The sequence below is a fragment of the Lactuca sativa genome, chromosome 7, assembly GCF_002870075.4.
Source record: "Lactuca sativa cultivar Salinas chromosome 7, Lsat_Salinas_v11, whole genome shotgun sequence".
In the NCBI taxonomy this organism is placed as follows: Eukaryota; Viridiplantae; Streptophyta; class Magnoliopsida; order Asterales; family Asteraceae; genus Lactuca; species Lactuca sativa.
The window spans coordinates 119723275-119736173 of record NC_056629.2 but is presented as its reverse complement, the minus strand read 5'-3'; the positions used below and the strand labels follow the sequence as shown (position 1 = coordinate 119736173).

At 32.7% G+C, this 12899-nt stretch overlaps 1 protein-coding gene across 1 annotated transcript in view; it reads left to right on the top strand.

Annotated features, from left to right (window-relative positions):
- Window positions 1–12638, top strand: part of LOC128127320 (actin cytoskeleton-regulatory complex protein PAN1-like) — a 61093-nt gene extending 48455 nt beyond the window's left edge. The window contains exon 3 of the mRNA XM_052765782.1: window positions 12254–12638. Coding sequence (XP_052621742.1) covers window positions 12254–12638 — 385 coding nt within the window. The remainder of the gene's footprint in view (window positions 1–12253) is intronic.
- Window positions 12639–12899: the final 261 nt, after the last annotated feature.

Genomic DNA, 12899 nt, shown 5'->3' with positions numbered 1-12899 from the left:
ACCCTTCCAGGTATACTATTGTGAGAAGACTCACATCGGCTATCTCGTATAATCTCACACTCGTATACACTGATCTAGCCTCCGCCTAAACACATAAACAATTATCTCAAATCAATAACGGCTCTCCAGGCTAGACTAGTCTCTTCCATGTCCTCTAAGAAGGCTAAAAGTCCATTTTACCCTTCAAATGGTCCACAAGTCCGATTGTTGACCAAACCCTCAAAGTCAACAAAAGTCAACGATCAAACTTTGACCAGACTCGTCGAGTGCACTCGTGTGACTCGACGATGTCACACCCCAAAACCAAGAACGGCGGAAACGTTCTGGGGCGGAGGACGTCATGTTTAATATCAACAACAATGTAAAGTAGTAAACAAGCAACAACATCATCCATTGCATTAATAAAATAATTATTATACAATTGTATTCTGTCAAATTTTGATAAACACTAAAGCATAAATCAAAATGAAAGATAAGTCTTGAATAAGCTTCATCTTCCTTTCTCCTTGCATCGGTACCTGTCTATGATGACCTGAGGATACAAGTAATTTTGAAAGCGAGTATCAGCTATAAAGCTGGTGAGATCATAAGCATTTAGTGTCTTAATTTGTATGTAAGTATTTGTAAGTCTATGTATTATAAGAATTTGTAAATGTATATGAATTGTAAGTGTTTGAAAAACCCTAGAATCCCTATGATTCCTTTTAGTATGTGAAGGTGTCTTCTCCCAAGACCTAACTGTTATGTGTGTGTGTCTCTTATAAGAGTATGTGTTTTTCCAAAATATAACTATCATTATCCAAAAATATAGTTTGTACATTTATGTTTAAGTGAGGTTATCACTAAAATATGTACTGGAAAAATTAACGTAGTACTCAATCGTAGCTCTAAGAGGCTACTATTTATCAACAAATAGTAACTACATTACCGTGCTTCCTATGAAGAATTCACTAAGTGAATGTAATAGGAAGAAATGGTACTATGGTGTAGTGTCGGACTACAACCGTACCTATTACCATAAGTCTAGGGTAATATTTCCAAGTACCACAGTATTTGGATATATATATGAGTATATATATCAGTACACCGATACTCAACTTGCCTTATTTGAGGGATAAGGTACAATGTGATGTCTAGATCCCAGACTGTTTCGCTCCCCTATCAAAGGGATTTTAGGACCTACACACGACCCCTGCATGAATGCAAGCCGTGAGCATCCACATTACTATGATCATGTATACTCGATATACCAATCACAATTGTAGTGTGATTTATCAATATAGTTAGATCTTGAACTGGTTCTGAGCTATAGCCCCTAGTGACGTCTGTTCTATGTATATGTATATGTATATGTATATGTAAGCGTATTCATGTAAGTGTGATCCTGAAATTGTACACTGGTGTACTGAAAGGTTCTACGTGTGCTAGCTGAAATATGTGTTCTCTCTATCTAGCAAATACTGTTACGTAAGCGTTCTAGTATATCTGTATGTGTATTGTTTCTAGTATATCTGTATATGTATTGTTTCTAGTATATCTGTATATATATTGTTTCTAGTATATCTGTATATGTATATGTATATGTATATGCATATGTATATGTATATGTATTGTTTCTAGAAAGTATTGACTCATGAATGAACTGACTCCTTGTATGATATCGCGTTCTAGTACTGGTTCTAGTATCTTCCTGAACTACCCATATGGTAGCTTACTAGTGATCTGAGTGGTACGTATGGACGTGGATGTATACCCTTGCTACCCAAGGGCATAGGATGAATTGGAAGGACCTTTTATGACTTTATATGTACACATGATATATAACAAATATTTAAACGACCTTCGGACGAGTATCCGATATCCCACCAGACCACATCTCAAGCGCGAAAAGGAAATAGGGTGGATAGCCTTCCTAAGCCTTTTAAACATTCCTTATATAACTATACATATAGAGGCATGCAATTTTATAATATCGAAGCATAAATAAATTTAGTAACATTTGAAATATAAATATTAGTCTAAAGAAAGATCGACTTGATGTCAATCTATAAAACAGTTTGAAGGCATAAGTTTGATAAAACAGTATAAGAACAAAGAACATTTGTTTGAAAACACAGTTGTAAATGAGTTTGAAATATGATGACAGAGTAAGAAGTACAGTGTAATAAGTAGTTGAAAACATATGAAATGTTTATAAAAATCTTTTGAAGGAAAACTATTTGGTAAAACGGCTAATGAGTAGCCAAATCTTTTGAATGCTGTATATTAATCGCATGTGATTGATGTAATAAGTAATATAATCCAACTTACTAATCACATGTGATTGACATAATAAGTAGCATGATTCTACTTGTATCCCCCCCATAAAACATTTGAAATAGTTAAAACATTAGTTAAGGGGTATGAACTCACCTGCAGTATGCGACTGGAAATGAACGGGCTGTTATCGTACGGAAGGATCGGACAAGTGCTTGGTGTCAAGTGATGACTTAGACACACACAATGATCCTAATTACATATGAAGACATATGTATATAAATAACTAGTGATTATAACACTAATTATACAAGTAACAACATTTAAGCGCGAGGACAACACTTTTGGTCAAGTGCTAGGAGGCAAATGGGTTGCAATAAAGGAGTGCAATGCCCCTAATGAGAGTTTAAGGTCAAAAGATCATAATCATTAGAGTTTACGGCCTAGGGGAGTGGGCTCCTGGCCGTAAACTCTCAAACAAGCCATGAAATGGAGTTTAGAAGTACTACAACTTTAGAGGGGAATTGTTTCAAGGCTAGGCAAGAGTTTAAGGCACCATATTGACTCCTAAGGGGAGTTTACGGCCCAAAGACCCTTTTCCCTTGGAGTTTACAACTGTAAACTCCCTTGGGAGGGTTCTTATTGTCTTTTCAAGTGTCTAACAATTCTAGGAACAAGTCTAGGCTTCAATACTTGGATTAAGGGAGGTTTAAGGCACTAAATGGGACCATTTGATGGAGTTTACGGCCATAGAACTCTTTGGGCCGTAAACTCCCTCACACATGAGGTCCTAAGAATTTTAACTAGTCCATATCTCCTCTAAGTACTTGCCCTAAAAGTTTCTTGGCCTATGGAAGTGTTTAGGGTGTCCTTTGACCCCATTTAAGGAGTTTACGGCCCAAGAAATACTCTTGGCCGTAAACTCTCAAACACTTATGCTTTTCATGATTTTCCTTGGTCCTAAACCCATTAAGGTGCATGCAAAAAATGAAGACTAAGCCCTAAGAAGAGTTTGAAGGGGTTTTGGCCCTAAATTTTGGAGTTTACGGCCTAAGGAGCATCTTGGCCGTAAACTCCCTTCCAAAGTGGGTTTCTAATTGTTTTGTTGGTCTAAAACACTTGCTTAAGGCTTCTAGGTTCTTGTTCTAAGGCTAAAGGATCACTAGGCACTCATTTGTGCCCTTTATTTGGAGTTTACGGCCCAAGAGGTGGTTCCTTGGCCGTAAACTCCTCAAACTAAGTGATTTTGATTTGTTTCTAGCCTCCAATGATCATACACTAGGTCCTTAGTTAGTTTCCTAACACGGAAATGGGACTATGTGGCCTTTAGGCTTGATTTTGGAGTTTACTCCCCAAGAACGTTCTTGGGCGGTAAACTCCCGGATCTTGTGTTTTGAACATGAAATCAATGTTATAAAGCATATAACAAGTATTAAAACACATTTAGGGAAGTAGACTCACAATCTGGGATGAAAACCCGAAGATCCGTGAGAGAGTATTTGGCTTTTCTCTAATTGGAAATCAAATAATGAACCAATTTGGTTCAGAATTCTATTTATAGTCCAGAGATTTTTGGCAGAAAATATTTCTATTCTCGGAATGGATTCTAATGACTTAGAGTAATGGATTTACAGTGTTGCACAAAATCCTAGTGCAACCACTCTCCTAATAACTCCTTAGGGGTAAAACCCTAATACTGCCAAACTTATTCCAAAAGTTTGAATCCTCACTGAAACTGCTCTACTTCTATTGGATTGATGTGGTTTGATTTGAATGGAAAATTTCGGGTTGTCACAGACGAGTACATGCATGTCCTCTTCGCCCCTGGTCCTCACTCGACTCGCTGAGTCGACCCTACACTCAACAGGTTATCACAGGTCGCGAATCGTGGGGCAACCCGAATCGACTCGTCGAGTCCCTTATGGGCTCGACGAGTTCCTCCCATGAAAACATTCAAACGATCTTTTGAGGTCAGATCTGCTTCACCAACCAGTAGATCTAACCTTCTAACACTCGAAAGTCACGTAAAGGTTCAAACTTTACGTTCATACAATGCTTATAAGACCAAAAATGGAGAAATAACCTTTAAAATGGGGTTCTACTCTCAAGGCTCACATGAAACCTCATAAAGCTGGAAGCTTGGAACCTTTTGGACCTCTCAAGGTCAAGATCTATCATCTATACCCAAAGGGACCTTATATGCTTCACAATCTAACTCAAAATTGTGCAAAGGAAACCCTAGATTCAAGGAATCTATCAAATACACGAAATGGGAAGGAACTTGTACCTCAAAACGTGAATCTCAGTGTGAACAACACAGATCCAAGCTCCACAATCGATCTAGCTTGGATTTTTCCACTCCTTCTTGCAAGATCACACCAACGGATGAAGAATTAGCCTCCAAAATGCTCTCTAAGCTCTCTTTGCTCTCTAGGGTTTTCACAAGGGAGTAGTGGCCACAAATGACGGCCATAAGGGCCTTTAAATAGGGCTCAGGCCCTGAGATTTAGGGTTTCACTTAACTACACAGACTCGCCGAGTCCACCCATCGACTCATCGAGTTCGGTCATTAATCCAGACAAGAATTCGCGATCCTATTCGGCGAGTCTGAGCGCCTACTCGCCGAGTCTCTCCCTAATACTCAAGATAAATACTTATTGAGCAATCAAGTTTGTTGCTACAAGGAGCAAACAAGTTTATTGTTAAGACAAGTAAATAATTTTCCAGTAATAAAAGTCCGTTGCTATAATGAGAAACAAAGTTCATTGTTATAATGAGAAACAAAGTTCATTGCTATAATTAATAAATGAGTTTGTGTGTATATGAGCAAAGAATGAGTTCACAACAAAGCCTATGATTGATGCCCTATCAAGATCTATGTTTATCGTTCCATAGATTATAAGGTATCATGCTCTCCAACAATTGGGTGAGTGAGGAGTTGTAAATTCCTAATAGCGCTATCCATAATGACCATTGACTCAAATAGTTAATGGTTGGAGTAAAGTGTAAGGGAAGGGAGTAAAGACGATGAGGCCTCATGTTTCAAGTTGCATAAACATACATAGCAAAATATAGCAATCAAGCTTGATACAAATCAATACAAATACAACGAACAATAAATAGTTTTTCGGACATGCTTTTCCACCCAAAACATAAAAACCGAAAATAGGGGGAGTTGTGAATACTCACAATGCATTGAGATGATGCATATGGTGCCTTGAACTACATTCCACTTGTATCACTACCGATTCCTACAATAATGGTATACATTATTGAGTCTCTAATCGAAATCTAACACCAGTATAATTACTAAAACAATAGAATTATGCCAATATTGTGTCAAAATTTAATATTGTTCAGTTACAAACATTTTTCTGTAAAATTTAGATTTCTATGAATCAATTTGTTGTATAACAAATTCAAATGGAATTTTCCATTATTTAAAATTTAACATTTTAGGAGGTGTTCCAATGATTAAATATTTAAAAACTAAGTCAATTTAGTTCCAAAATTTCCCAAACTTTGCATTTCAATTTTAATTGAAGTCAAAGATGTTAAGATAAATTTTCTTGAATTTTTGATTTGTGTAGCTATTTTTCACCATTTTAATTTATTAAATATTCATAAAATCATGAAAAATACAAAACAGTTCATAAAAATTACTAAACTTCTGATTTTGGGTTCTAAGTGTGTTAGAAGACTTCCAGATAAATTTTCATGGATTGTAAACATATATAACCATTTTCTTATATTTAATTCTCTTAATAGATAAAAACTCATGAAAAATAGCAATCAGTTAAGAAAATTCACCAAACTTTGTGAGCTACTGTTACAAAACATATTCAATATGGGGAAAATATAAAAACTAATTTTCAAATTGTTTAACATGATATTTCATATTTTTTTGTATTTATTCTATCAAAATAGAGATAATTAGAAAACAGTTTCAAAAATTCTCCAAACTTTTTTTACTAGTGTTATTACATATATAAAATCTGGGAAAAATGTAAAAGCAGGTTTCCATATAGTTTAGATATTTTCTTTGTTTTATTCACTTAAATAAACATTAATTCGTGAATAATTATTAAACAGTTAAGGAAAATTACCAATATTTTTGTAAACTTCATATACAGTATACATAATCTGTGTAAATACGAAAATTGGTTTTCAAATAGCGTAAGATGGTTTTATGAGTTTTGTATGTTTATATTAGTATAAATGAAGATACTTAGAAAACAGTTTGTAAAATTTCACAAACTTGGTGTTCCACTTTTATTAAACATATATAATATGGGAAAAATGCCAAAGATGATTTTCATATATAGGAGTCTGATTTTCATAATTTATGTGTATTTAATAAATAAAAATATTAATAAATAGTAAACAGTTAGGATAATTCTTGAAAACTTTTGTAAAATTATTTAATGTTGTATATAATATGGGAAAAATATCAAGAGTTATTTGTAAATAGTAGAGTCTGATTTTTGGATTTATGAATGTTTAATCTTTGGAAAATAGAACAAAAATAACATACAAAAGAGAAAAATAATCAAACTTTTCATATAGAATCTTAATGTAATATATATGTTCTGGTAAATCTTCATAAATTTTGGATGAGTAGAACTATTTTTCCCGATTTTAGTCCATCTTTAAATATTATTAAAAGAGAAACCTTATGACATCATCTAAAACAATCTGGACCGTTGATTGTGTTTTCTTTATAGGTTTTACACCCTTAGATCAATTTGCTTACGTCACCTTGATCAAACAAGAAGTCAACCCGTTATATTAGGAAATTAAATGTAGGAATTGAATGAAATTGATACTTGAATTCTTTCCAAACTTACAACTAAAAATTGGTTCCTTATTAATGTAAACCTTAAATTTAGGCTTTATTTCCATTCAAAATTGCTTTCCAAATTATATTATATGTTGAAATCTCGGAAACTATTAATTTCAAATTTCAAAAGTTTCAGATATTTTTATGAACCAATACACTTTTCAAGCATGATATCTTCTATTTTAAGTTTAAATGAAATTTCAATTGATTACCTGCTAATTTTCATCATATTGACTTGTATATATATTTCAAACCTTTTTAATAATCGATTTACACAAACATTATGACATAATTCCCACATAGAAAACAAATCTCTAAATATTATTAAAAGAGAAACCTTATGACATCATCTAAAACAATATGGATCGTTGAATGTGTTTTCTTTATAGGTTTTACACCCTTAGATCAATTTGCTTACGTCACCTTGATCAAACAAGAAGTCAGTCTGTTATATTAGGAAATTAAATGTAGGAATTGAATGAAAATGATACTTGAATTCTTTCCAAACTTACAACTACAAAATTGGTTCCTTATTGATGTAAATCTTAAATTTAGGCTTTATTTCCATTCAAAATTGCTTTCCAAATACATTATATGTTGAAATCTCGGAAACAGTTAATTTCAAATTTTAAAAGTTTCGGATATTTTTATGAACCAATACACTTTTCAACCATGATATCTTCTATTTTAAGTTTAAATGAGATTTCAATTGATTACTTGCTAATTTTCATCATATTGACTTGTATATATATTTCAAACCTTTTTAATAATCAATTTACACAAACATTATGTCATAATTCTCACGTAGAAAACAAATGAAAAAAAACTTCAACCTTCCCATCAGTCTGATTAGTCGAATAAATGTATGTATTTCTTCCTTAAATCATTTTAATCTATAAGTTTGATATTGTTTCCAAAATTATATGTTTTTACTCATTCGTATGGTTCTTTGTTGAATACTTATAATTTGGATTTATAATGTTGTTTTTGAATTTTTTTTTGATGTTGTGTTCGGTTCTTGGTTCCATCTTTTTAATCAGTAACTATGATCCTATTTTCGAAAACAGTAAACTCAATGTTAAAATTGGATGTTATATATAATGAAATTATGATGTTACATGTGTGTGTATACCTTTGTAAAAATTCAATAGACAAGACAAGAGATGACATGACATAATATAACAGACGGGTTGTACAAAAGACATGGACGCCCTCATTAGAAGTTTTTTTATGTCTCCGGTAGTAACAAAATAAAAATAAGAAATATACCTTCTTAACAATTGATGTGAGCTTTAAAGTTAAATATAAGCATGTTGTGAAAGATGAAAATACGCTCCCGTATTCTTTTTTCAAAAATAATCGGTATCATACATGGGCAGGTAAGAATGCACGGTATAATAGAAGTGTGCACTCAACTAGAGTCACCATTTGACCCTGAAATACCAAAAACGCCCCTCATAACCTTCTGAAAAAAATCAGGTATACTCAAGGACCAAAAATGTAATCTACTCTAAAAAAAAGGAAAAAAAGAAAAAAAAAGAAAAATATAAATTTTGTTGTTATGCTATATGTTTTATTAGTTTTGGTTCAAAGACAAAATGTTGATTTAAAAAAAAACTAATAGCTAGGCTGCTAACTTAGGTAATCATAAAAGTTTTATGAAACAGTGAAACAAGGTCCAAAAACTACAACCTGATTCTTTTAGGGACCAAAACCAAAAAAATCAACTAAACACAAGGACCAAATATGTAAATTACTAAAAATAAAGGAAAAAACTGTTGTTTATACTGACCCCCCCTTCGTTTTGAGGTCATGGTAGTAGATTGAGCTTCATCACTTCTGCCCCTAATTTTCTCTTTGCTTTATAGTAAGGAATGTTCTTTACTACCATTGGATCATTTCTTGCACGTTCAGGATCCATTGATATAATCCATGTTGTACTTCAAATTCAATAACAAAATTGTAATTAATTAATTTCTCATTGAAGTTAATAAATTATAAATTTATCTCACTTCCTGCTCATCCAAGTTTTCTCATTGCTATAGCATCATGAAGTTGATCATATCGCATATTTTTCTAAATAAGAAACACTAATATCAACAAAAGAAGCTATTTAATTTCGTAATAAAGTTGAATTAAAAAATAAGTAAATAAATAAATAAGAAATAGAAGAACCTTGTATTACCACCATATTTTATGTTTGACCTCATCACCATATTTAAATCGTCCCATAATTTGAGGCATTGTGATTAACCAAAATGCAACAATGCTTGGATCTTTTATGCTATCAATAATATGCTGAAACACAAAAGTAGATGTTTGAAGTGAGATAATTGTTACAAGAGGAAAAGGGGTAGAATCGTAATTGGCATTTACCTCATAAGGGATTTTTGTTTTTTTTTCATTATGTTGTAAGCTTTGCATGGAGGCTCGATAATTTGCAAAGTAAATAAAACTAAAGGGGTGTTTCTTTTTTCCTTCATTAAACTCTATAGTGAATGACTATATGGATAAAGTGTTATATACATAAAGATTGTAGACAAAGATGGAAAATAAAACACAATGGATTATGAGAAATCACAAAAAATAAGAACCAAACCTAGGAACCAACATCGAACAAAAACCCTACTTTCTTTACTTCAAAAAAATCACATACCTGCACATACTCAAAACCGTAGAAAGAATTTCACAAAAAAATGTTATTTCATAAAAAAAGGAGCCTAAAAAAAAGATGGGGGTAAACCGAAGAAGGCATATCGGAATCAACAAAAAAAACGAAGATATAAACATAAATAATGGACTTGATAAATGATTTCTGTCATATTATCCCTAAAATAAAAAAGAAGCCATCAATGAATCTTAACATTGTCGATGATAGTGACAATAACTTAGATTAAGGAAAAAAAGATATGATATTAGAGATGAAGTGGAGGGAGATGATTAGCTTCGTTGCAGATTTATTGGTTATAGTTTCTTTATATTTAATATTGTGGGGGGTTTTATGTGGTTCATTTTGAAGGAACATAAATAAGTTGCTATTTTTTGAAATAAAAAGTTATATTTCGCAATATAGCCATAAAATAACAATGTATTTTGAAAGTACATTGTTAAATGTTGGATTATACTTGTGTAGACCCATTTTCATGCATGGTTGGCTATATATAGTTGTTTTCCGTGTCACAAGTAAAAAATGTTTGAAGGTACTTATATGTGACAAACAAGGTCATTGAACTAATAAAACAAAAAAATGTTGTCTATAAAGAGGTCATTTAACGCTATATATATTTACCTATTTTAGTGTAATTTCTACACATTTCAATAATACCAACAACCCTACTTTTTTTATAATTATTTTGTAATATCTATATAAATTTGCATTTTATTTATGTGTTCCCCGCGTTTAACATGGGTCATAATCTAGTTATATACTAAAAAATCATGGAAAAATATAAATACATTATGCAAAATCCTCAAAATATTTTTCTAAGTATGAAACATGACCTAGACGAAGCAAAAATTATTAAATGCTCTTTTAATATCTCGAAACTTGGTTTTTAGATTTATTTGAGTCAATCATAAAGAAAATTAAAAATCATAGAAAACAGTAACAAAAATTGATGAAACTTCACGAGAAATGTTTATTAACTTTATGGGTCATCCATGAATTTATCAAGGATTCATAGACCTAAGAAAGTATTTTATATGATTTATTGATCTATTTTCTTGCAATAATTATAACAATTCGAGAAAAATGAATTGTTTTCTAAAAAATTACAGATCATCTTATTTTGTTGTTTGTATTCTAGGAAAAATCGTATTTGAACAGAAAATGTGATTTAGATATTTATTTGAGAATAAATCCTTTATGAACATATTTGAAAGCTTTTATCAACAAACTTTGATCATCTAGCATCTAAGCTTGAAGATCTTCACGTGCATGTTGGTTTAAAGACCATTCATGATTTTGAAATGTTCAAAAGTCATTTTTGAAAGAAAACATAGGGTGCATGTGGTGTTTTTCCACCAAAACGTGTAGAAAAGTACATTTCCTTGATTTTGACTTAGGTTTAGGTCATGGATCTTCACCATTTCATAACATGCAAGATGTTTTTGGTGAAAATCCACCACAATCATCATCAAATCCTAGGGTAGATGAACATGCATGAGATTTTATTGAGAAGAAAGATGAAGATGAAGAAGATACTAAAAATATGTCAAAAATAAAGAGGTATAACAAGAAAACTTAGAAAAAATTATTATAGATCTTCAAAATGTATATGCTTTACCTTTTCTATGGTTTGTGCATTCAAAAACACCATCTAAACTTGTAAATTTCGTGGCTTTTAGGGTTGATTCATAGAGGGAAATAATGGGGGTTTTAGAGAGAAGAAGAGAGTGAAAAGAAGGATTTCATCTCTCTGGATACCCAATCTCGCTCGTCATCTCCTTGGGGCTTCTCTCCACTAAAATGGGTCACCAAAATACAGAGATGTGTGTGTAACCTATGAATAATGAAATGGGAAAATCTCTCCCGCATAAGTTGCTTCTACCATCCGATTTTCTTTAGAGAGAAGGAAGAGAGAAATTTAGAGAGACAAGTAGAGTGGTAGAGTGAATAAGTGAGTGAATTGATTGAGTTTTGGGGAAGAGTGGTTTTAGGAGGGATGTGGCTGATTTTTGAGTGGAGAGAGGAGATTTTATTTTATTTTGGTTATTTATTTTACATCAATTCCTTAATTTTTATAAAAAAAATTCAATTTATATAAAATGTGTATTTTATATAAAATTTGTTCATAACTCTTGGATTTTTAACTTATAAATGTAAATTTAATGTTAATGAATTAAATTAATTTCCTTGAATATATTTTGTCACAACTAGCCTTTTTGGCTAGGAAATTTCATCCTCAAGTAAGCAAGGACTATTGTGAGGCTTGTGCTAACACACTTAAGTGTTCAATATGAGTTCCTAAGGAGCCATATAGTGTTAGAATGCAAATCTCTCCAAGTATGCAAAATCTCTCCAAGTATAGTGAATCTCTCTCAAATCTCTCCAAGCATGTGAAATCTCTCCCAAATCTCTCCAAGAATGCGAAATCTCTCCCAAATCTCTCCACGTATCTCAAATCTTTCTCAAATCTCCCTAAGTACCTTCCTCAGTCGAAAACAACTCAAAACCGGAAGAGGAAACCCCAAAAGAAACCCTCTTGCTCCTGAACCTCTTGCTCCTGAATGTCTTGCTCCTGAACGTCTTGCTCCTGAACCTCTTGCTCCTAAACGTCTTGCTCTTGAACCTCTTGCTCATGAACATCTTGCTCTTGAAACTCTTGCTCCTGAACGTCTTGCTCCTGAACCTCTTGCTCCTGAACGTCTTCTTCATGAACCTCTTGCTCGTGAACGTCTTGCTCCTGAACATCTTGCTCCTAAACCTCTTGCTCCTGAACCTCTTGCTCCTGAACATCTTGCTCCTGAACATCTTGCTCCTAAACCTCTTGCTCCTAAACCTGTTGGTCTGGAACCCTCTTATTTCAGAATACCTTCTTAGGAGCCAAGAGGAATTACACTTCGGAACCCTCTTGTTGACTCCGAAATTTCGAGAAATGCTCCGGAAATTGATCTACAGCTTCGGAATTCGCCTCTAAGTTTCGGATTTTAGACCATTACGCACCTTTTTAGCATTTTAAGGTATTTTGACGTTAGGAATTCCACCAAACTCGTGCTTTTCTTAACTAAGACCCCTAAAACCCCTATTTAATGCTAAAATTAATTATTTTAAGCATATTTTTCATAAAAATAAATGTTTGGG